Genomic DNA, 21,923 nt, shown 5'->3' on the forward strand with positions numbered 1-21,923 from the left:
GTTTATTTACTTGAGAGAGAGAGAGAGAGAGAGCACTTGAGTGGCAGGAGAGGAGCAGAGAGAGAGGGACAAGCAGACTCCGAGCCCACTCCAAGCCCCAAGTGGGGCTTGATCTCACTACCCTGAGATCGTGATCTGAGCCTTAATGAAAAGTCAGACACTTAACTGATTGAGCCACCCAGGTGTCCCAGATGTCTTTTTTTATAACCTTCGCATATTTGTGTAGCACACATGTAGGATAAATTACTAAAAGTTGAATTATTAAGACAGAAGACTGCATTTGTATTTTAATGACTCAACCAAATTCCTTTCCAAAGAGGTTATCCCAGTTTCATCACCATCAGCAGTGTATGAGTATTCAGGTTTCCCTGAACCCTTGCCAGCACAGCTTTAGTCTTTATCAAGTCTTTTTAGTGAAAAGGTATCTCATTATTTTATAGTTTTAAAATTATGAAATGGATTTGAATACTTCTATATGTTTTCTTATTCTTTAAACTGCCTCTTTGTGTCTTCTGTTTGTTTTTTGTTTTGTTTTTTGGGGCTAAGTTGTCTGTTTTCAAGTGATTTGTTTAAAACTCTTTATTAGTCCTTTTCCATTTGTGTTGGAAATGTTTTCATTTGTTGTCTGATTTTTGTGATATTCGCATTTCTAGTTTACAGGTCTTATTTAGGATTTCTAACAAAATGACTTTCATCTCTTATATCACATTTTAGAAAAGCCTACCTGTCTTAAATTTTTCGAGTATTTTTTTTTTAAGATTTATTTATTTATTAGCAGAAAAGAGAGCATGAGCACAAGCAGGAGGGACAGAAGGAGAGGGAGAGATAATCTCAAGCAGACTCCACACTGAGTCTGGAACCGTATAGGTCTCCATCTTGTGACTCTAAGATCACAACCTGGGCCGAAACCAGGAGTCAGAGGCTTAACTGACTGCACCACCCAAGCACCCCTCTAGTATTTCTGTGGCTTAATTTTTATGTTTATTTCTTTGACCCAAATATCAACATTTTTAACTTGCCAAATTATTCTAAAATTTATTTGGTGAGAATTGGAAAGGTAATTTGGCAAAAGATGATGGACCAAAATTTATTATAAAGCTGTACAAAAAAGTATAAAAAATAAAATACTCAAATGCAAAAAACAAAAACCAAAACTATAGAATATTGGTACAAGTATGGAAAGACCAAGTACTGAAACAGACTAGAAACCCAGACTAGAAGACAGGTTTGGGTACATAAGGGAGTAAGAATGAGATTAAAAATTGGCATTACAGGTAGATGGGAAGAGTTAAATGTCAAAAGAAGTTAAAGGAAATAGCAGTGAGTATATTTTCTGATCTTGAAGCAGAGACAGTTTAAGCCTAAAAGAAAAGGAATGATTCATAAGGAAAATGCAAGCATAAAAATGTATTTTTGGTAGTATGTTGTACAGTCTGGGCACCTGTGTTCATAGCATTATTCACAGTATTCAAGATGTGGAGACCACTTCAGTGTCCGTCAGTGGATAAATGGATAAACTAATTGTGGTATATACATGCAGTGGATAGAGTATTAGTTCAGCCTTTGAAAGGAAGGAAATTCTGACACATGCTGTAAGATGGGTGAACTTTGAAGACATGCAGAGTGAAATAAGCTGGTCATAAAAAAACAAATACTATAAAATTTCATTTATACATGGTATGTAGGCAGTTAAATTTATGGAGACAGAAAGTAAAGTGGTGGTTACCAGTGGCTGGGAAAAGTGGAAATGAGGAGTTATTGTTCAGTAGGTATAGAGCTTCAGTTGGAGCATGAAAAAGTTCTGAAGATGAATGGTGGTGATGCTTGCACAACAGTGTGAATATACTTAATGCCACAGAACCATACGCTTAGAAGAAATAACAAGTGATTGAGGATGTAGAGAAAAGGGAATCCTTGTGCAGTGTTGATGGGGGTGTAAACGGGTGCAATCACTATGGGAAACACCCTAGAGAGTCCTCAAAAAATTAAAAAGAAAGCTACTGTATGATTCAGCGATTCAGTTCTAGGTATCTTTCCAAAGAAAGTGAAAACACTAACTCAAAAAGATTTATGCACTTCCATGTTTATTGCAGCATTATTTGCAATAGCCAAGAAACAAAAACAACCTAAGTGTCCATTGATAACTAATGAAGATGTATGTGTATACAATGAAATATTATTCAGCCCTTAAAAGAATGAAGTCTTGCCATTTGCAGCAACATGACCTTGAGGGCATTGCACTAAGTGAAATAAGTCAGAGAAAGACAAATATCTCATATGATCTCACATGTGAAATTTAAAACAGAACAAAAACACAGAGCTCATAGATGCAGAGAACATATTGCTGGTTGCCAGAGGTGGGAAGTGGGGTGTAGGCAAAATAGGTGGAAGGTAAGTCAGCTTGTAAACAGATGGCTTCACTGGTGAATTTTACCAAACATCCAAATAAGTTAGTACCAATTCTTCTCAAACTCTTCCACAAAATAGAACAGGAGGGAATTCTTTTTTTTTTTTTTTTTAAGATCTTATTTATTTGTTTGACAGAGATCACAAGTGGGCAAAGAGGCAGGCAGAGAGAGAGGGGGAAGCAGGCTTCCCGCTGAGCAGAGAGCCCGATGTGGGGCTCGATTTCAGGACCCTGGGATCACAACCTGAGCCGACGGTAGAGGCTTTTACCCACTGAGCCACCCAGGCACCCCCAGGAGGGAATTCTTCCAAAATAATTTTATGGGGTCACCGTTATCATGATACCAAGACCAGATAAGATAACATAAGAAAAGAAAAATTCCCACCGCTATCCCTGATGTGAATGTACGTACAAAACTTCTCAACAATTATTAGCAAACCAAATTCAACAGTACGCTGAAAGGATCATACGTGATGATCAAATGGAGTTATTCCAGGTATATGGGGATGGATCAACATTCTCAAGTCAGCCAGTGTGATATACAGCACATTGAAAAATGAAGGGTAAAAGTCATATCTCAATATATGCAGAAAAAGCATTTGACAAATTTCAACATCCAGTTACAAAAAAAAAAAAAATACACTCAGCAAAGTAGGTAGAGATGGAATGTGCCTCAACATAATAAAGGTCCTATGTGACAGGCTCAGAGCTAACATCAGAGTCAACTATGGGAGGTTGAAACCATTTCATCTGCAATCAGGAGCAAGACAGGGATGTCCATTCTTGCTGTTTTTTTTTTCAACACGGTATAGGTATACCTAGCCAGAGCAGTTAGTCAAGGAAAAGAAATAAAAGACCTCTAAATTGGAAAGGAGGAAGTGAAACTGTCATTGCAGATGACATGATAATATATATCGAAAACTCTACCAAAAAACTGTTAGATCTAGTAAACGAGTTCAGTAAAGTTTTGGGATATAAAATCATAAAAAATAGGGGGAGGAGTCAAGATGGCGGAGAAGTAGCAGCTGAGACTACTTCAGGTTGAGGGAGATCAGCTAGATAGCTTACCTAAAGATTGCAAACACCTACAAATCCAACGGGAGATCGAAGAGAAGAAGAACAGCAATTCTAGAAACAGAAAATCAACCACTTGCTGAAAGGTAGGACTGGCGGAGAAGTGAATCCAAAGGGACGGGAAGATAGACCGCGGCGGGAGGGGCCAGCTCCCGGCAAGCGGCGGAGCAATGGAGCACAAAATCAGGACTTTTAAAAGTCTGTTCTGCTGAGGGACATCGCTCCAGAGGCTTAACTGGGGTGAAGCCCACGCGGGGCCATTGTGGCCTCAGGTCCCGCAGGGTCACAGAAGGATTGGGGTGTCTGAGTGTTGCAGAGCTTGCAGGTATTAGAACGGGGAAGCTGGCTACAGAGACGGAGCCGAGGAGTGAGCTCACAGCTCGGGCTTACCTTGAACCGGTCGCAGGCTCGGTGAGCTCGGAGCGCGGCCGGAGGCCAGGCAGACGGGAGTAATTGGGCGCTGTTCTCTGAGGGCGCACTGAGGAGTGGGGCCCCGAGCTCTCGGCTCCTCCGGGCCGGAGACTGGGAGGCCGCCATCTTCATTCCCGTCCTCCGGAACTCTATGGAAATCTCTCAGGGAACAAAAGCTCCCGAAAGCAAACCCGAGCGGATTACTCAGCCCGGCCCCTGGTAAGGGCGGTGCAACTCCGCCTGGGGCAAAGACACTTGAGAATCACTATAACAGGCCCCTCCCCCAGAAGATCAACAAGAAACCCAGCCAGGACCAAGTTCACTTACGAGGAGTGCAGTTTCAATACCAAGGAGAGCAGCGGAATTCCAGAGGAGGAGAAAGCAAAGCACGGAACTCATGGCTTTCTCCCCATGATTCTTTAGCCTTGCAGTTAATTTAATTTTTTTTTTCTTTTTCAATTTTTTTTCCCTTCTTCTGCTAATTTTTTTTAACTTTTACCCTTTTCTTTTTTAACGTTTTGTAACTAGTTTATCTAATATATATATAATTTTTTCCTTCTTATATTTTTTTCATTATTGGTTTTCTTTTTTTATTTGTTTCTTTTTTATTTTTTATTTTTTTTCTTTCTGAACCTCTTTTTATCCCCTCCCCCCCCCCCCATGATTTGGGATCTCTTCTGATTTGGCTAAAGCATATTTTCCTGGGGTTGTTGCCACCCTTTTAGTATTTTACGTACTCCTTCATATACTCTTATCTGGACAAAATGACAAGGCGGAAAAATTCACCACAAAAAAAAGAACAAGAGGGAGTACCAAAGGCTAGGGACCTAATCAATACAGACATTGGTAATATGTCAGATCTAGAGTTCAGAATGACGATTCTCAAGGTTCTAGCTGGGCTCGAAAAAGGCATGGAAGATATTAGAGAAACCCTCTCGGGAGATTTAAAAGCCCTTTCTGGAGAAATAAAAGAACTAAAATCTAATCAGGTTGAAATAAAAAAAGCTATTACTGAGGTACAATAAAAAATGGAGGCTCTCACTGCTAGGATAAATGAGGCAGAAGAAAGAATTAGTGATATAGAAGACCAAATGACAGAGAATAAAGAAGCTGAGCAAAAGAGGGACAAACAACTACTGGACCACGAGGGCAGAATTCGAGAGATAAGTGACACCATAAGACGAAACAACAGAATAATTGGGATTCCAGAAGAAGAAGAAAGAGAGGGGAGCAGAAGGTATATTGGAGAGAATTATTGGAGAGAATTTCCCCAATATGGCAAAGGGAACAAGCATCAAAATCCAGGAGGTTCAGAGAACCCCCCTCAAAATCAATAAGAATAGGTCCACACCCCGTCACCTAATAGTAAAATTTACAAGTCTTAGTGACAAAGAGAAAATCCTGAAAGCAGCCCGGGAGAAGAAGTCTGTAACCTACAATGGTAAAAATATTAGATTGGCAGCAGACTTATCCACAGAGACCTGGCAGGCCAGAAAGAGCTGGCATGATATATTCAGAGTACTAAACGAGAAAAACATGCAGCCAAGAATACTATATCCAGCTAGGCTATCATTGAAAATTAAAAGGAGAGATTAAAAGCTTCCAGGACAAACAAAAACTGAAAGAATTTGCAAACACCAAGCCAGCTCTACAGGAAATATTGAAAGGGGTCCTCTAAGCAAAGAAAGGGGTCCTCTAAGCAAAGAGAGAGCCTAAAAGTAGTAGATCAGAAAGGAACAGAAACAATATACAATAACAGTCACCTTACAGGCAATACAATGGCACTAAATTCATATCTCTCAATAGTTACCCTGAATGTTAATGGGCTAAATGCCCCAATCAAAAGACACAGGGTATCAGAATGGATAAAAAAACAAAACCCATCTATATGTTGCCTACAAGAAACTCATTTTAAACCCGAAGACAACTTCAGATTTAAAGCGAGGGGGTGGAAAAGAATTTACCATGCTAATGGACATCAGAAGAAAGCAGGAGTGGCAATCCTTATATCAGATCAATTAGATTTTAAACCAAAGACTATAATAAGAGATGAAGAAGGACACTATATCATACTCAAAGGATCTGTCCAACAAGAAGATCTAACAATTTTAAATATCTATGCCCCTAACGTGGGAGTAGCCAACTATATAAACCAATTAATAACAAAATCAAAGAAACACATCGACAATAATACAATAATAGTGGGGGACTTTAACACTCCCCTCACTGAAATGGACAGATCATCCAAGCAAAAGATCAACAAGGAAATAAAGGCCTTAAATGACACACTGGACCAGATGGACATCACAGATCTATTCAGAACATTTCATCCCAAAGCAACAGAATACACATTCTTCTCTAGTGCACATGGAACATTCTCCAGAATAGATCACATCCTTGGTTCTAAATCAGGTCTCAACCGGTATCAAAAGATTGGGATCATTCCCTGCATATTTTCAGACCACAATGCTCTGAAGCTAGAACTCAATCGCAAGAGGAAATTTGGAAAGAACCCAAATACATGGCGACTAAACAGCATCCTTCTAAAGAATGAATGGGTCAACCAGGAAATTAAAGAAGAATTGAAAAAATTCATGGAAACTGATAATGAAAATACAACAGTTCAATATCTGTGGGGCACAACAAAGGCAGTCCTGAGAGGAAAATCTATAGCGGTACAAGCCTTTCTCAAGAAACAAGAAATGTCTCAGGTACACAACCTAACCCTACACCTTAAGGAGCTGGAGAAAGAACAAGAAAGAAACCCTAAACCCAGCAGGAGAAGAGAAATCATAAAGATCAGAGCAGAAATCAATGAAATAGAAACCAAAAAAAACAATAGAACAAATCAATGAAACTAGGAGCTGGTTCTTTGAAAGAATTAATAAGATTGATAAACCCCTGGCCAGACTTATCAAAAAGAAAAGAGAAAGGACCCAAATAAATAAAATCATGAATGAAAGAGGAGAGATCACAACTAACACCAAAGAAATACAGACAATTATAAGAACATATTATGAGCAACTCTATGCCAACAAATTTGACAATCTGGAAGAAATGGATGCATTCCTAGAGACATATAAACTACCACAACTGAACCAGGAAGAAATAGAAAGCCTGAACAGACCCATAACCAGTAAGGAGATTGAAACAGTCATCAAAAATCTCCAAACAAACAAAAGCCCAGGGCCAGATGGCTTCCCGGGGGAATTCTACCAAACATTTAAAGAAAAACTAATTCCTATTCTCCTGAGACTGTTCCAAAAAATAGAAATGGAAGGAAAACTTCCAAACTCATTTTATGAGGCCAGCATCACCTTGATTCCCAAACCAGACAAGGATCCCATCAAAAAAGAGAACTACAGACCAATATCATTGATGAACACAGATGCAAAAATTCTCACCAAAATACTAGCCAATAGGATTCAACAGTACATTAAAAGGATTATTCACCACGACCAAGTGGGTTTTATTTCAGGGCTGCAAGGTTGGTTCAACATCCGCAAATCAATCGATGTGATACAACACATTAATAAAAGAAAGAACAAGAACCATATGATACTCTCCATAGATGCTGAAAAAGCATTTGACAAAGTACAGCATCCCTTCCTGATCAAAACTCTTCAAAGTGTAGGGATAGAGAGCACATACCTCAATATTATCAAAGCCATCTATGAAAAACCCACTGCAAATATTCTCAATGGAGAAAAACTGAAAGCTTTTCCGCTAAGGTCAGGAACACGGCAGGGATGTCCATTATCACCACTGCTATTCAACATAGTACTAGAAGTCCTAGCCTCAGCCATCAGACAACAAAAAGAAATTAAAGGCATCCAAATCAGCAAAGAAGTCAAACTATCACTCTTCGCAGATGATATGATACTATATGTGGAAAAGCCAAAGGACTCCACTCCAAAACTGCTAGAACTTGTACAGGAATTCAGTAAAGTGTCAGGATATAAAATCAATGCACAGAAATCAGTTGCATTTCTCTACACCAACAACAAGACAGAAGAAAGAGAAATTAAGGAGTCCATCCCATTTACAATTGCACCCAAAACTATAAGATACCTAGGAATAAACCTAACCAAAGAGACTAAGAATGTATACACAGAAAACTATAAAGTACTCATGAAAGAAATTGAGGAAGACACAAAGAAATGGAAAAATGTTCCATGCTCCTGGATTGGAAGAATAAATATTGTGAGAATGTCTATGCTACCTAAAGCAATCTACACATTTAATGCAATTCCTATCAAAGTACTATCCATTTTTTTCAAAAAAATGGAACAAATAATCCTAAAATTTATATGGAACCAGAAAAGACCGTGAATAGCCAAAGGAATATTGAAAAAGAAAGCCAAAGTTGGTGGCATCACAATTCCGGACTTCAAGCTCTATTACAAAGCTGTCATCATCAAGACAGCATGGTACTGGCACAAAAACAGACACATAGATCAATGGAACAGAATAGAGAGCCCAGAAATAGACCCTCAACTCTATGGTCAACTAATCTTCGACAAAGCAGGAAAGAATGTCCAATGGAAAAAAGACAGTCTGTTCAATAAATGGTGTTGGGAAAATTGGACAGCCACATGCAGAAAAATGAAATTGGATCATTTCCTTACACCACACACGAAAATAGACTCAAAATGGATGAAGGACCTCAATGTGAGAAAGGAATCCATCAACATCCCTGAGGAGAACACAGGCAGCAACCTCTTTGACCTCAGCCGCAGCAACATCTTCCTAGGAACATCGCCAAAGGCAAGGGAAGCAAGGGCAAAAATGAACTATTGGGATTTTATCAAGATCAAAAGCTTTTGCACAGCAAAGGAAACAGTTCACAAAACCAAAAGACAACTGACAGAATGGGAGAAGATATTTGCAAACGACATATCAGATCAAGGGCTAGTGTCCAGAATCTATAAAGAACTTAGCAAACTCAACACCCAAAGAACAAATAATCCAATCAAGAAATGGGCAGAAGACATGAACAGACATTTCTGCAAAGAAGACATCCAGATGGCCAACAGACACATGAAAAAGTGCTCCATATCACTCGGCATCAGGGAAATACAAATCAAAACCACAATGAGATACCACCTCACACCAGTCAGAATGGCTAAAATTAACAAGTCCGGAAATGACAGATGCTGGCGAGGATGCGGGGAAAGGGGAACCCTCCTACACTGTTGGTGGGAATGCAAGCTGGTGCAACCACTCTAGAAAACAGCATGGAGGTTCCTCAAAATGTTGAAAATAGAACTACCCTATGACCCAGCAATTGCACTGCTGGGTATTTACCCTAAAGATACAAACGTAGTGATCCGAAGGGTCACGTGCACCCGAATGTTTATAGCAGCAATGTCTACAATAGCCAAACTATGGAAAGAACCTAGATGTCCATCAACAGATGAATGGATAAAGAAGAGGTGGTATATATATACAATGGAATACTATGCAGCCATCAAAAGAAATGAAATCTTGCCATTTGCGACAACGTGGATGGAACTAGAGGGTATCATGCTTAGCGAAATAAGTCAAGCGGAGAAAGACAACTATCATGATCTCCCTGATATGAGGGAGAGGAGATGCAACATGGGGGGTTAATGGGGTAGGAGAAGAGTAAATGAAACAAGTTGGGATTGGGAGGGAGACAAACCATAAATGACTCTTAATCTCACAAAACAAACTGAGGGTTGCTGGGGGGAGGGGGGTTGGGGGGGGTGGGGTTATGGACATTGGGTAGGGTATGTGCTATGGTGAGTGCTGTGAAGTGTGTAAACCTGGAGATTCACAGACCTGTACCCCTGGGGGGGGGGGAAAATATATGTGTATAAAAAATAAAATTTAATTTAAAAAAAAATTAAAAAAAAATTCATAAAGAATATGTTGCATTTCTGTATACTAATGAACTATAAGAAAGAGAAATCAGGAAACAGTCCCATTTACAATTGCATCAAAAAGAAAAAATTACCTAAGAATAAATTTAACCAAAGAGGTGAGGCCCTGTATATTGAAAACCAGAAGTCATTAATGAAAGCAGTTGAAGATGACACAAATGGAGACATATTCTGTACTGATGGATTGGAGGAATCAGTATTATTAAAATGTCCATACTAGCCAAAGCACGCTATAGATGCAGTGCAATCCCTATCAAAATGCCAGTGGCATTTTTCACAGAAATAGAATAGACAAATTGTAAAATTTCTTTGGAATCACAAAAGACCTCAAGTAGCCAAGGTAGTCTTCAAGAAGAACAAAGCTGAAGGCATCACGCTCCCCGATTCAAACTATGTTACAGAGCTATAGTAATTAAAACAGCATGTTACTGGCATAAAAAGAGGCACAGAGGTCACTGGAGCAGAATAAAGAACGCAGAAATAAACTCATGCATACGTGGTCAGTTAATTTACAACAGAGGAGGCAAGAATATACAAGGGGAAAGGACAGTATCTCCAATAAATGGTCTTGGGAAAACTGGACTACTATCTTATACCCTAAGCAAAAATCCACTCAAAGAGCATAAGTCATGACAATTCATAAATTCTAGGAATTCTAGGAATTCCATTAAAAAATTCCTAGAACAAAACCGGTGTTAAGCTCCTTGACATAGGTTTTGGCAATGATATTTTCAATCTGACGCCAAAGGTAAAAGCAAAGATAAACAAGTGAGACTACATCAAATTAAAAAGCTTCTGCACAGCATAGGAAACCATCAACAAAATGAAAAGGCAACCTACTGAATGGTAGAAAATATTTTTTAAATCATATATCTGATAGGGACTGATATCTAGAAGATATAAAGAACTCCTACAACTCTAGCAAAAAAGAAAACAATGCAATTTAAGGGTGGAAGAAGATCTGAATAGACATTTTTTCCAAAGAAGACCTGCAAGTTGCCAACAGGTATACAAAAGGATGCTCAGCACCATTAATCATTAGGGAAATCTAAATGAAAGCCACAATAAGATACTGCTCACACCTGTTGAAATGGCTGTTATTAAAAGACAGGAAGTAAGTATTGGTGCAGGTATGGAGAACGGGGAACCCTCCTCGTGTGCTGTTGGTGGGAATATAAATTGGTGTAGCCACTATGGAAAATAGTATGAAGGTTCCTCAAGAAATTAAAATAGAACTGTCATATGATCTAAGAATTCCACTTTTGGGCATCTATGCAAAGAAAACAAAATACTTGGACATATATATGCACTTCCATGTTTATTGCATTATTGTTATAATAGCCAATATATGAAAAGAACCTGTTTGTTCATGGATAGATGAATGGATAAAGAAATTATGGCATGTACAATAGAGAAGGAGAAATTCTTCTTCTTTTTTTTTAAGATTTTATTTATTTATCTGACATAGAGAGATCACAAGTAGGCAGAGAGACAGAGAGAGAGGGGAAAGCAGGCTCCCCGCTGAGCAGAGAGCCCGATGCGGGGCTTGATCCCCGGACCCTGAGACCATGATCTGAGCCAAAGGCAGAGGCTTAACCCACTTAGCCACCCAGGTGCCCCGAGAAATTCTTCTTTTACACTTCAAGGCTTTACAGCTGGACTAAGAATTAAATTTACGTGAGACAGATTAACAGGAGAAAAGCCCAAAACTTTGTTATGTGCTGATGGAGGCCCAATAATGAAATGAGATCCAAGAAATGGGCAAGGCAGACAGTTTTTATACTTTTTAGAAAAAGACAGTAAATTTGTGAGGAATTGAGAGGATGAAGAAAACATGTTTGGGAACTTTATGTAGTAGGAATTTTAAGTGAAATTTGGGCTGAGGTAGTAGATTTATTTCTACAGCTTTTTCATTTTTGAAGTACCTTTCACTGATGATAAGGATGCCTTTTCACTTAGTACAGGGAGGGTGCCTTTTATATGGTAGATATATTTCCTGCATTCACACACACAAAAGAGCGTTAAGTATCCGTCCATGCACTTTCCCAAGTAGCTGCAATTCAAAATAATATGCTGTTGTGGTAGATTTTGGGTGGCCTTACCTTGGCCCCTACAACACATACACACACGCACACACACATGAATATCATTCAGCAATAAAAAAAGAATGAATTTGTGACAACATGGGAGCTCCATAAGGACAGTTGTATTAAATGAAATAAGTCAGACAAAAAGGCAAACACTGTATGATCTCTCTTAAATTTGGGATCTGAAAAAAAAAAACAAAACAAAAACCAGCAACAACAACTGACCAAAAAAAAAAGTTCATGGATAAAGACAATAGTAGTTGCTAGAGGTGGGGGTAGATGGTGAAGGGGGTCAGATGATTTAAAATAAAATTAAAAAAATAAAAACAGTCAAATAAGTCATAAAGATGTAAAGTACAGCGTGGTGACAGCATAATGTGTACAGCATGGATAATACTGTATTGCCAATTTGAAAGTTTCTAAGAGTAAATCTTAAAATTTCTCATTATGAGAAAAATAATTTGCAACTGTGTATGGTGACAGATGTTAACTAGACTTATTGTGATCATTTCACAATATATACAGATACTGAATTGTTAATGTTTTATGTTTGAAACTAATGTAATGTTACATGTCAATTATACCTCTATAAAAAAAAGTGGTAAATTCTATATTACGTATATTTCACCACAATTTAAATTTTATATATATTTTAAATTTAAGTTATATGTAATTACATATGCATAGTTTTAATGAGTATAATTTAACCACAATTTAAATTATTATGATTTAAATTTAAATTACATGTAATTACGTATATAAACAGGCATACTTCATTTTCTTGCACTTTGCTTTATTGCACTTTGCAGACATTGCCTGTTTTTTTGTTGTTGTTGTTGTTGTTGTTATGGCAACCTTGTGTGGAGCAGGTCTGTCAGTGCCATTTTTCCAACAGCCATTTGCTCACTCTGTGTCTTTGTATCACATTCTGGTAAGTCTTGCAGTATCTCAAACTTTTCCATTATTTGTCATGGTGTTCTGTGATCAGTGATTACAACTCCAAACTCAGATGATGGTTAACCGTTTTTAGCAAGAAAGTATATTTTTAATTAAGGCATATCCATTTTTTCAACTTAATAGACTACAGTACAGTGGAAGACAACTTTCATGTGCACTGGAAAACCACCTGGAACTTTTTAAAATGGAAATAAAAGTCACGGGCGCCTGAGTGGCTCAGTGGGTTAAAGCCTCTGCCTTCTGCTCGGGTCCTGATCTCAGCGTTGTGATCTCGAGTCGCACTCTCTCCTCGGCGGGGAGCCTGCTTCCTCCTCTCTCTCTGCCTGCCTCTCTGCCTACTTGTGATCTTTCTCTGTGTGTCAAATAAATAAAATCTTAAAAAAAGAAATAAAATCCACATATGATTCCTCTTTTAACCATTTTAAAGTGTACAGTTCCATGGTTTTAGGTATATTCACAGTGTTGTGCAACCATCACCATAACCTAATTGTAGACCATTTTTAATTACCCAATAGGAAACCTGTTTTCCCTCTACTCCCAGCCCCTGGCAGCCACTAAAGACAGCTTTTTAAAAAGTGGTATTTATCTCCCTTCCCAGATATTCTGATTTAGTAGTTCTAAAGATAAAGCTAGACATCTGTATCTTAAAAACAACAACAACAACAAACCATTCTGCTTTGCTTCTGGTAGTCAGGTAAGTTTGAATTACCAGGTGGCATAAGCCCAAAAGAAGAGCATATTTGGAGTAATTGAAATGTTCTAGAAGCAGTAATGTGAATTAAAGAGGATCTCATCAAAGCTAAAAACAAATGCCAACACAGTTTGATTGTCTTTAACTTAAAAGTCGGTTTTAGGCAGGGTTGAAGTGAGGGAAATAAACCATTTTATAAAATGTCAGCTTGTTGCATCTGTGTTTAGATTTCAGTTAACTTTTACTCCATGTGGTCTGTATTCATCCATTGCTAAGTTTTGGTTTCAGTACTTTGTTCTGTTTATTTTCTCTTGGGTGTTTTTTTCCCCTGACTTTTTTTTTTTTTAGAACTTCTACTTATCTTAGCCCATTTAGAGGAAAGCTTCCTCTCTTCCTGCCACCAATATCATAGTAAAAGTGCTTTTAAAGGATGAGTACTAATTGCCAACTAGGTATGGAGCAGTATGTAGTAGTAAAGCTAAGCATATTTGATAACTGGGAAAGATTTGCTGACTGAGTTTGATACCTTTTTGTTTTATAGCTAGAAGCTAAAGACAAATTCTAGTATTTTGTGATATCCCTGTGAAGAATATTGGAGTCAAATTTATAATTTGGAAAATAGAGTGACTAGACTTAGAATTGGAAGATAAAGTAACTAGAGCTAACAAAAAATAATGTTTAAAGCATTGATTCTGAGGGTCCACAGCTCACGGAATGCTGTAAAACTATAAAGTGATCTCAAAATACAGAATTTTCTTAAGTTTCTTTAAAGGAATACTTCTGTGGATTTTCACTTTTACTTTATGTAATCTTTTATGTCCATAGCATGTAACTTAGATTCCATCATCTACTTCTGTTCTCCAAAGTTCTCTTCCAGCCATACTACCAACAATGGGTGGTTTTTTTGTTTTTGGGGGTTTTTTTTGTTTGTTTTTTGGGTTGTTTTTTTCCCCCTCTCCTCCCTATCTTGCCAATAGTCTACCAGTAGTCTTTTTTTCTTCCTGGATTTTTTTCCTTTAACCCTCACTTGTTTCATCATGTTGAGTAGCTTTTCCCTACAGACTGCTCCTAGGCTTATTTCCTTCTTGATTAGTTTTTCAAAGCATTTCCTCAATAAAGTTTGGCTTTTTTCTATGGGCGATTTTGTACTCTCTGCTAGGAAGAGAAAGTTTTCTCCAAATTGTTATCCTTAGGATGAAGAGTAAGTCATAAACAAAAAAGAGCAACTTACTACAGTTTCCTGAAGAATCAGTTTTGTTATACTAAGACTGTCAAGCAAAACTTGACATTGCAGTTACCTCAGCCTTGAAGAAGGATGCTTTTCTTTATCATTATTCATGTTGAGTTAGCTGTGTTGTTTGAATCTGCCCTTCTTGTTATTAAATTATAACTTAACATTAGTTTAGTCTAGACATTGCTACTGGCTAAATTAGTTGTACTTCCTTGGTTAAACTTTACATTGTGGGTAGTGATAAGGATTTTTATCAATAGTTCTTAGCAAATTTCCAGGAACTGGATTTTTTAGGTATGCATGCATTGTGTCCCAAAAATGCATCGGTTGGACTCCTTTTGCTAAAGCAAATGCATATGTAATCCAAAAATGTGTGCTTATAGAATATTTTTCTACTGGAAAGAAGGATTGAGTAAGGTAGATGGATACCACCTTACATAGGTCAAGAGATTAAAGATACAGTAGTTTTCTTACAGTTACGTGATTCTCCTCCTCACCCCACACCTCTCCCCCCACCCCACATCAGGAGCAATTTCTAGAGATTCCAATGAAGAAGGCTTTGAAAAATCAGTTTGGAAAATACTGTTTAAAGTTCTACTAAAAGGTAAAGAATTGTGTAAAACTACAGTCGTTTTTTACTTACAATCTAAAAGAAATATAGTCCATGGTTGCAGGCTTCTTTTAAGACTGTCTTAAACTTAAAAATCTAGGGGCGCCTGGGTGGCTCAGTGGATTAAAGCCTCTGTCTTCAGCTCTTGTCTTGGGATGGAGCCCCATATCAGGTTCTTCTGCTCAGCAGGGAGCCTGCTTCCCTTCCTCTTTCTCTGCCTGCCTCTCTGCCTGCTTGTGATCTATGTCTGACAATAAATAAAATCTTTAAGAAATATAAACTTAAAAATCTACAGAGGGCAATAATTGAGGAAGCAACAAATTTTCTATCTAGAGTGGAGGGAAAAATAAACTTCCAGAGAAGCCAGTGTTAAAGGTGATAATTAAGAGGCAGTGACCAGAAACTAATAGTTGCTGCATATACTTTCCACAAAAATGGAAACAGATTAATCAAAGAGAAGAAAGCTGTGGAGCATTTATGGCATAGTAACAATCAGTAGAATAAAATAAATACGATACCGGTGTTTGAGTGCTTTTTAGGATCAATTTTGTAAGTTAAAGTACTCTCACAAAGAGTTATCTTGTGAAGAAAGGAAATAACAGTTAAAAAATTTTAATGATACTCTCAGGCTGCTTAATGTAGGTATTTTTAAAATTAACATGATATATCACACACCCACATGCATGCATTTAATGTAAACATATGTATGGTTTAATATGGTAGAGAAATAACCCAGTCTTAGATTATGAAATGAGTCCTTATGAGAACTTTTATAATACCAGCAAAAATACTCACTAATTTGTTTTGAAATTTTCCTAATGATAAGAACCACTGGGATACTTATTAAAAGTACAAATTCTTTGTTCTATTTTCAACCTATTAAATGTGTATTTTAACAAGCATGCCAGGAAATTTTTATTAAGTAGGGCTACATTAAACTGAAAACCTTTTGCACAGCAGAGCAAACAGTGGAAAAGGCAAGCCTTTGGAATGAGAGAAAATATTTGCCATACATTAAGGGATTTATGTCCAAAATATGTACAACTCAGTGGCAAACAAACTCAATTTGAAAATGGACAAAGGACCTGAACATTTCTCCAAAGAAGACACACAAATGGCCAAGTAAATGAAAAGGTGCTCAACATTACTAATCATAAGAGAAATGGAAATCAAAGCCATGATGAGATCTCACCTTATACCTATTAGGATGGCTGTTACCAAAAAGACAAGAGATAGCAAGAGTTGGTGACCATATGGTGAGAAAGGTCCCTTATACGCTCTTGTTGGAATGTAAGTTGGTGCAGCCTCTATGGAAAAGAACATGGGGGTACCTCAAAAAAAAATGTTACTTCTATTGGATCCAGCAATCCCATTTTTAAGTATATATCTAAAGGAAATGAAATCAGTACCTCTAAGTGATATTTCTGCTCATGTGTTGCAGCATTAGTCGTGATAGCCAAGTATAGAATCAGCCTTAATGTCTGTTGATGAATGAATGGATAAAATATGGTGTTTGTATTTACAATGGAATATTGTTCAGCCATTGAAAAAAGGAAGTCCTTCCATATGAGCCAACATGGATGAACTTTGAGGACATTACATTAAGTGAGATAAGCTAGAAACAGAAAAATAAATAAATACTGTATGATCTCACTTATGTGTGGAATCTAAAAATGAACTCACAGAAGCAAAGAGTAGAATGGTCGTTGCTGGGGATTGGAGGAAATGGGGAAATGTACAGCATGCTGACTATAGTTAATAATATATTATATTTGAAATTTTCTAAGAGTATAGACTTCTGTGCTCTTACTATACACACATAGATAAATGTTAATTATGTGATGTGAATGTTTTAATTAGCTTGATTGTGGTAATCGTTTCATATATATATGTATACACACACACATATATGTATGTATGTATGTATAAATATAGAAAGTTACACATTTTACACCTTAGATATATACGGTGTTTATCAGTTATACCTCTTTAAAGCCAGGGGGGAAAAGATGATGAGGTGTGATGAGAGTGTACATTCTTGCCTCATTGTTGATCTTAGGAGACAAAGCATTCAAGTTCTACTCTGTCACTTAGGAGACAAAGCATTCTACTCTACTCTGTCACTTGCCATGAGTATTAACTTTTATCAGATGCTTTTTCTCTATCTGTTGAGACTATCATTTTTTTTTTTTTTTTCCGCTTTTAGTCTGTTAACAGAGTGAATTGCATAGATTGATTTTCACACAATAAGCTGACCTTCAGTTGCTGGGATAAATCCCACTTGTCATGATGGATTGTCCTTTTTATATATAGCTGAATTTAAATTCCTAATATTTCATTGAAGATTTTTTGGTATATGATCACGAGCTTTTATATTGATCTGTAGTTTGTGTCTAAGTAGGCTCTGCACACATCATGGAGCCCAACATAAAGCTTGAACTCACAACCCTATGATTAAGACCTGAGCTGAGATCAAGAGTCCGGCAGTTAACTGACTGAGCCACCCATGTGCCCCAATTATTTTAAATTTATTAATGTTTGTTTTTGACCCATGACATGGCCTATCTTGGTGAATATTATGTGTGCCCTTGAGAATTAATATTTTCCTGTTACTGGGCAGATTTTTGTACAAATGTCAGTTAGATCCAATTGACTCGATGGCATTTTTCAGTTTTTTATGCATTTTGATTTTCTGTCTTATTGAGAGTAGTTGAAGCTTTCAACTATAATTATGAATTTGTCTATTTCTCCTATTTTGTCAGTTTTTACTTCCTGTATTTTGAAGCTCTGTTGCTAGTTGCATACACATTTAGTGAACTGATCCTTTTTTCAGTGTGTAATATGTAAAATTCCCCTTTGCTCTGAGATCTGTTTTGTCTGATATTAATGTAGTTACTCTAGCTTTCCTTTGATTAGTGCTTGCATGGCATATCATTTTTCCATTCTTTTACTTTTAACCCACCTGTATTATACGTTTGAAGTAAGTCTCTTGTAAATAGCTTATAGTATGGCCATTTCCCCCTTTCCTTCTGATAGTCTCCTTTTTTTTTCTTTTCAATTTTCTGTCTACCTATCTGTCTGTCTATCTATTTAATTCTAGCTCAGTTAACATACAGTGTTATAGTAGTTTCAGGTATACAGTCTGACAGTCTTTTTAAATTGGTGTGTTTAGTCAGTCCATTTGCATTTCATATCATTATTGGTTTGTTTAGATTAGGTCTGCCATTGTTTTGTTTGTTCCTTCTGTTTTTCATTCCTCAGTTTTTCCTTTCCTGCCTTCTGTTTGGTTATTTGTACATTTTAAGATACTCGGTTTTAGTTTACCTGATGTGATTTTGATTATCATTTGTATATTCATTGCTCCAGCAGTTACATTATATAGCATGGGCTCAGAACCTAAATGTATATTAAATGTTTAATATTTATGGATCGAAGTAATACTTTTAGAATCTAATTTTGATTTTGATTGTTCTGAGATTTTCCAAATAAAGTTATTAAAAGACAATACAAGCTTTTTCTGACATACAGTCCATTAATAGAATATTATTGTTATTATAATTTTCTTAAAAATATTCAAGACAGTACTACATTCACCAGTAACTTGCTTTGCTTGATTTACAAAGGAGATAATGCTTAATCTTTATAGTTTCACCTAGACTAATGCCTGTTGATATTATGCAGATCCATTTTGCTTTTGAGTCAGAATTTTTCTGTTTATATATGACTCATAACTGCAACTCTGTAAGCTTTACACAAGGCTAGATTTGAGGGTGGTGCTATGTTTAAATGATTCTGTTTAAATGGTTATAGTTGAAACAGTTGAATGATCCCAAGGTAAACTGTGCATCATGTGTGTAGTATCAAAAAGATTTATTCTTTCTTCAAGTTTATTTCCTCCTCTATAAATGAAAGATCTTAACTATTTGAATTCTTTTTTTTTTTTTCCTGTTGGAATGTATTCTAAGTTGGCTGTTTTCAGATTAATTTAATAGAGTTTTGATACTTTACAAGTTAAGTCATTGATTTAAGGGATTTGGGGGTTTGTTTCACCTATTGAAATCAAACATTTTAAAGCACCAGTAGAACAATTTGAAGAACACAGAAGATGTTATTAACCCTCTGTACAAGGTGTCTGGATTTTCATAATTCACACAGATGCTAGAACTTAGCTTACTTAGACCTGTAATATCCATCTATAGGAAATTTATTGCATGAAATAATTAAAAATTAGACTTAACAGTCATTCCGCTTAATGTTGTGGTCTAAGTAATGCTCCTGTTGGCCAGCAACTTCAGTCTGTCCCAGTGCTATGCAGTAGAGCTCTCTGTCATAATAGAAATAAATATATGTCTGTATTGGACAGTAGTTACTTTACTTTTAGTTAATTTAACTTTCAGCAGCCACGTGTAGCTAATGGGTCATTAGCAACACTGGTCTAGTCTCATAGCTTCCCTTTTTGTATGTAAAACTCCCTTCTTGGAATTTTTATGCATTTCAAATGTAAGCTCGTATGTAAGCATAAGCTTCTAAGAAGACTCTTGATCTGCTGCAGAACAGGAAACAGAAGACTGATCAAATTAGAAAGAAAATGGTATATGACATGATAATTACAGTATGATAAACATTAAGCAAATGAATAGGTTGATAAAATGACTAACTGCCTAGGAATGTCTGGGAGTTGAGTGAAGAATAAACACTCGGGAATTTTAAGTAGGAATGGTTTCAAAATTTAAGTTAATTTAAAAAGAAATTAGATATTATAAAATTGCAATCAAACCTATCAGATTCTTCGTTGGGTCTTTAGAAGTAAATTCCAGAGCAATGCAGAACTACCAGAGAATCTGCTACAACCTTCTACCTCTAGAAACAGGCTGAAATTACAAACCCCTTGTTACTGCTTTCACTTCTACTAATTGTTCCTTGGAAAACTGCATATTAGATATTAGTTTAGAGAAGGTGGGAAAAAATCTAAAAGTATTTGTCTTCCTTTCAGAGACAAGCTGAGTGGACTTTAATTAGATGCTCAGATTCTTAAATGACAACTTAATTTAGGCCAGGACTTACAGAGACAGAGTGTAACAAATTGCATTAATCGTAGTATATACCTTTAAGTAGGTGTCATTGCGTATGTATACAAATAACGCTTATATATCCATTCTTTACAGATCCAGGATGAGAAGACTGTTAAAAGAAGAAGCTAGCTGAACAGCTATAAGATGCCCAAATCTGGGTTCACAAAACCAGTTCAGAGTGAAAATTCTGACAGTGACAGCAATATGGTAGAAAAACCATATGGAAGAAAGGTATATGATTATACTAAAGATGTGTTGACTCTTTTGAAATTGGGAAAAACTCCCCATTTAGTATTTTTAGTAATTACCCATAAAATAAAAAGCAGTTGGATGCCAGATAAATCCAAACCATTTATCTAAAACCTTTAGAATTAAATTGGATTCCTAAGAAAAAGGTTGTCTTTCATTCGCTGAGATAACACAGTTACTAATGTGGCATATTTACTTAAATAATCACTGAAATAGTGTGGGAAAAAAAAAAATCCAAGACCTCACAATCATTTGGCATTTCTTTTTCCACCTCCTGACCCCCAGTAGCAAAAAACACATACACAGTAGCAATTCCAATTTCCATGTGTTAACCTTGGATAAATTTACACTTTGCCAGCCTCAGTGTCTCTCTCTGTATTGGAGGACACATACTTCAGAGAATTGTTGTGACGGTGAAATGGCATTAAATATGGTGCCTAATGCAATACTTGTTACATACTATGTGCTTAATAAATGTTAATAGTTTTTGTTGTTTATTATTAGTCATTGCCAATGACCTGTGATTCTTTTTATGTCTATCCTTCTTCATTCCTATTTAATTTAGGCCCTCAAAACCTTCATTTAGATTTCTGCGATTGTCTCCTAACTGGTATCACTCTCCTTTATCTAGTTAATTTTATACATTATCTTTGGATTTTCCTTTTTGTTTTTTTGTTTTTTCTTTTAAGTCTTTTTCCCCCTAAGTCATTTTCTTATTGAAGGACATCTGAGATGTTTCCGGTTTTTGGCAAATATGAATACATTTGTACACAAATCTTTTTTTTAATCACTTTATTGAGGTATAATTTATATACCCTTAAAATTCAATCATTTAGTGTATAATCCAGTGATTTTTAGTAAATTTATAAAGTTGTTCAGCCATCATCACAGTCCAGTTTACACCATTTCTTTCATTGCTAAATGATCCTCATGCCCATTTGCGTTCAGTCCCTGTTTCCACACCAACTCCCAGTCAATCCCATATCTGCTTTCAAAGTCAGGAATTTTAAGTTTACAGACTTTGTTGTTTTCAAAAACTGTTTCGGCTATTCAGGGTCCTTCACATTTCCAGACAAATTTTAGGATTAGCTTGTCAGTTTCTACAAAAAACCTACTGGGATTTTTATAGGGATTTTATTGAAGAGATCAGTTTGGATAGTATTGATGTCTTAACAGTATGCCTTCCAGTCCATCACCCCAGAATATCTCTGTTTATTAAGGTCTTCAG

General features: G+C 36.6%; 1 protein-coding gene across 3 annotated transcripts in view; it reads left to right on the forward strand.

Annotated features, from left to right (window-relative positions):
• ANKRD12 (ankyrin repeat domain 12) overlaps positions 1 to 21,923 on the forward strand; it is a 131,115-nt gene that overhangs the window by 17,118 nt on the left and 92,074 nt on the right. For all 3 annotated transcript variants that reach the window (XM_032875747.1, XM_032875746.1, XM_032875748.1), the window contains exon 2: positions 20,540 to 20,677. In XM_032875747.1, the coding sequence (XP_032731638.1) occupies positions 20,591 to 20,677 (87 nt within the window). In that variant the 5' untranslated portion in view covers positions 20,540 to 20,590. The remainder of the gene's footprint in view (positions 1 to 20,539; positions 20,678 to 21,923) is intronic.

This window comes from Lontra canadensis, unplaced genomic scaffold (genome assembly GCF_010015895.1).
Source record: "Lontra canadensis isolate GAN:19392208 unplaced genomic scaffold, GSC_riverotter_1.0 scaffold57, whole genome shotgun sequence".
Lineage (NCBI taxonomy): Eukaryota > Metazoa > Chordata > Mammalia > Carnivora > Mustelidae > Lontra > Lontra canadensis.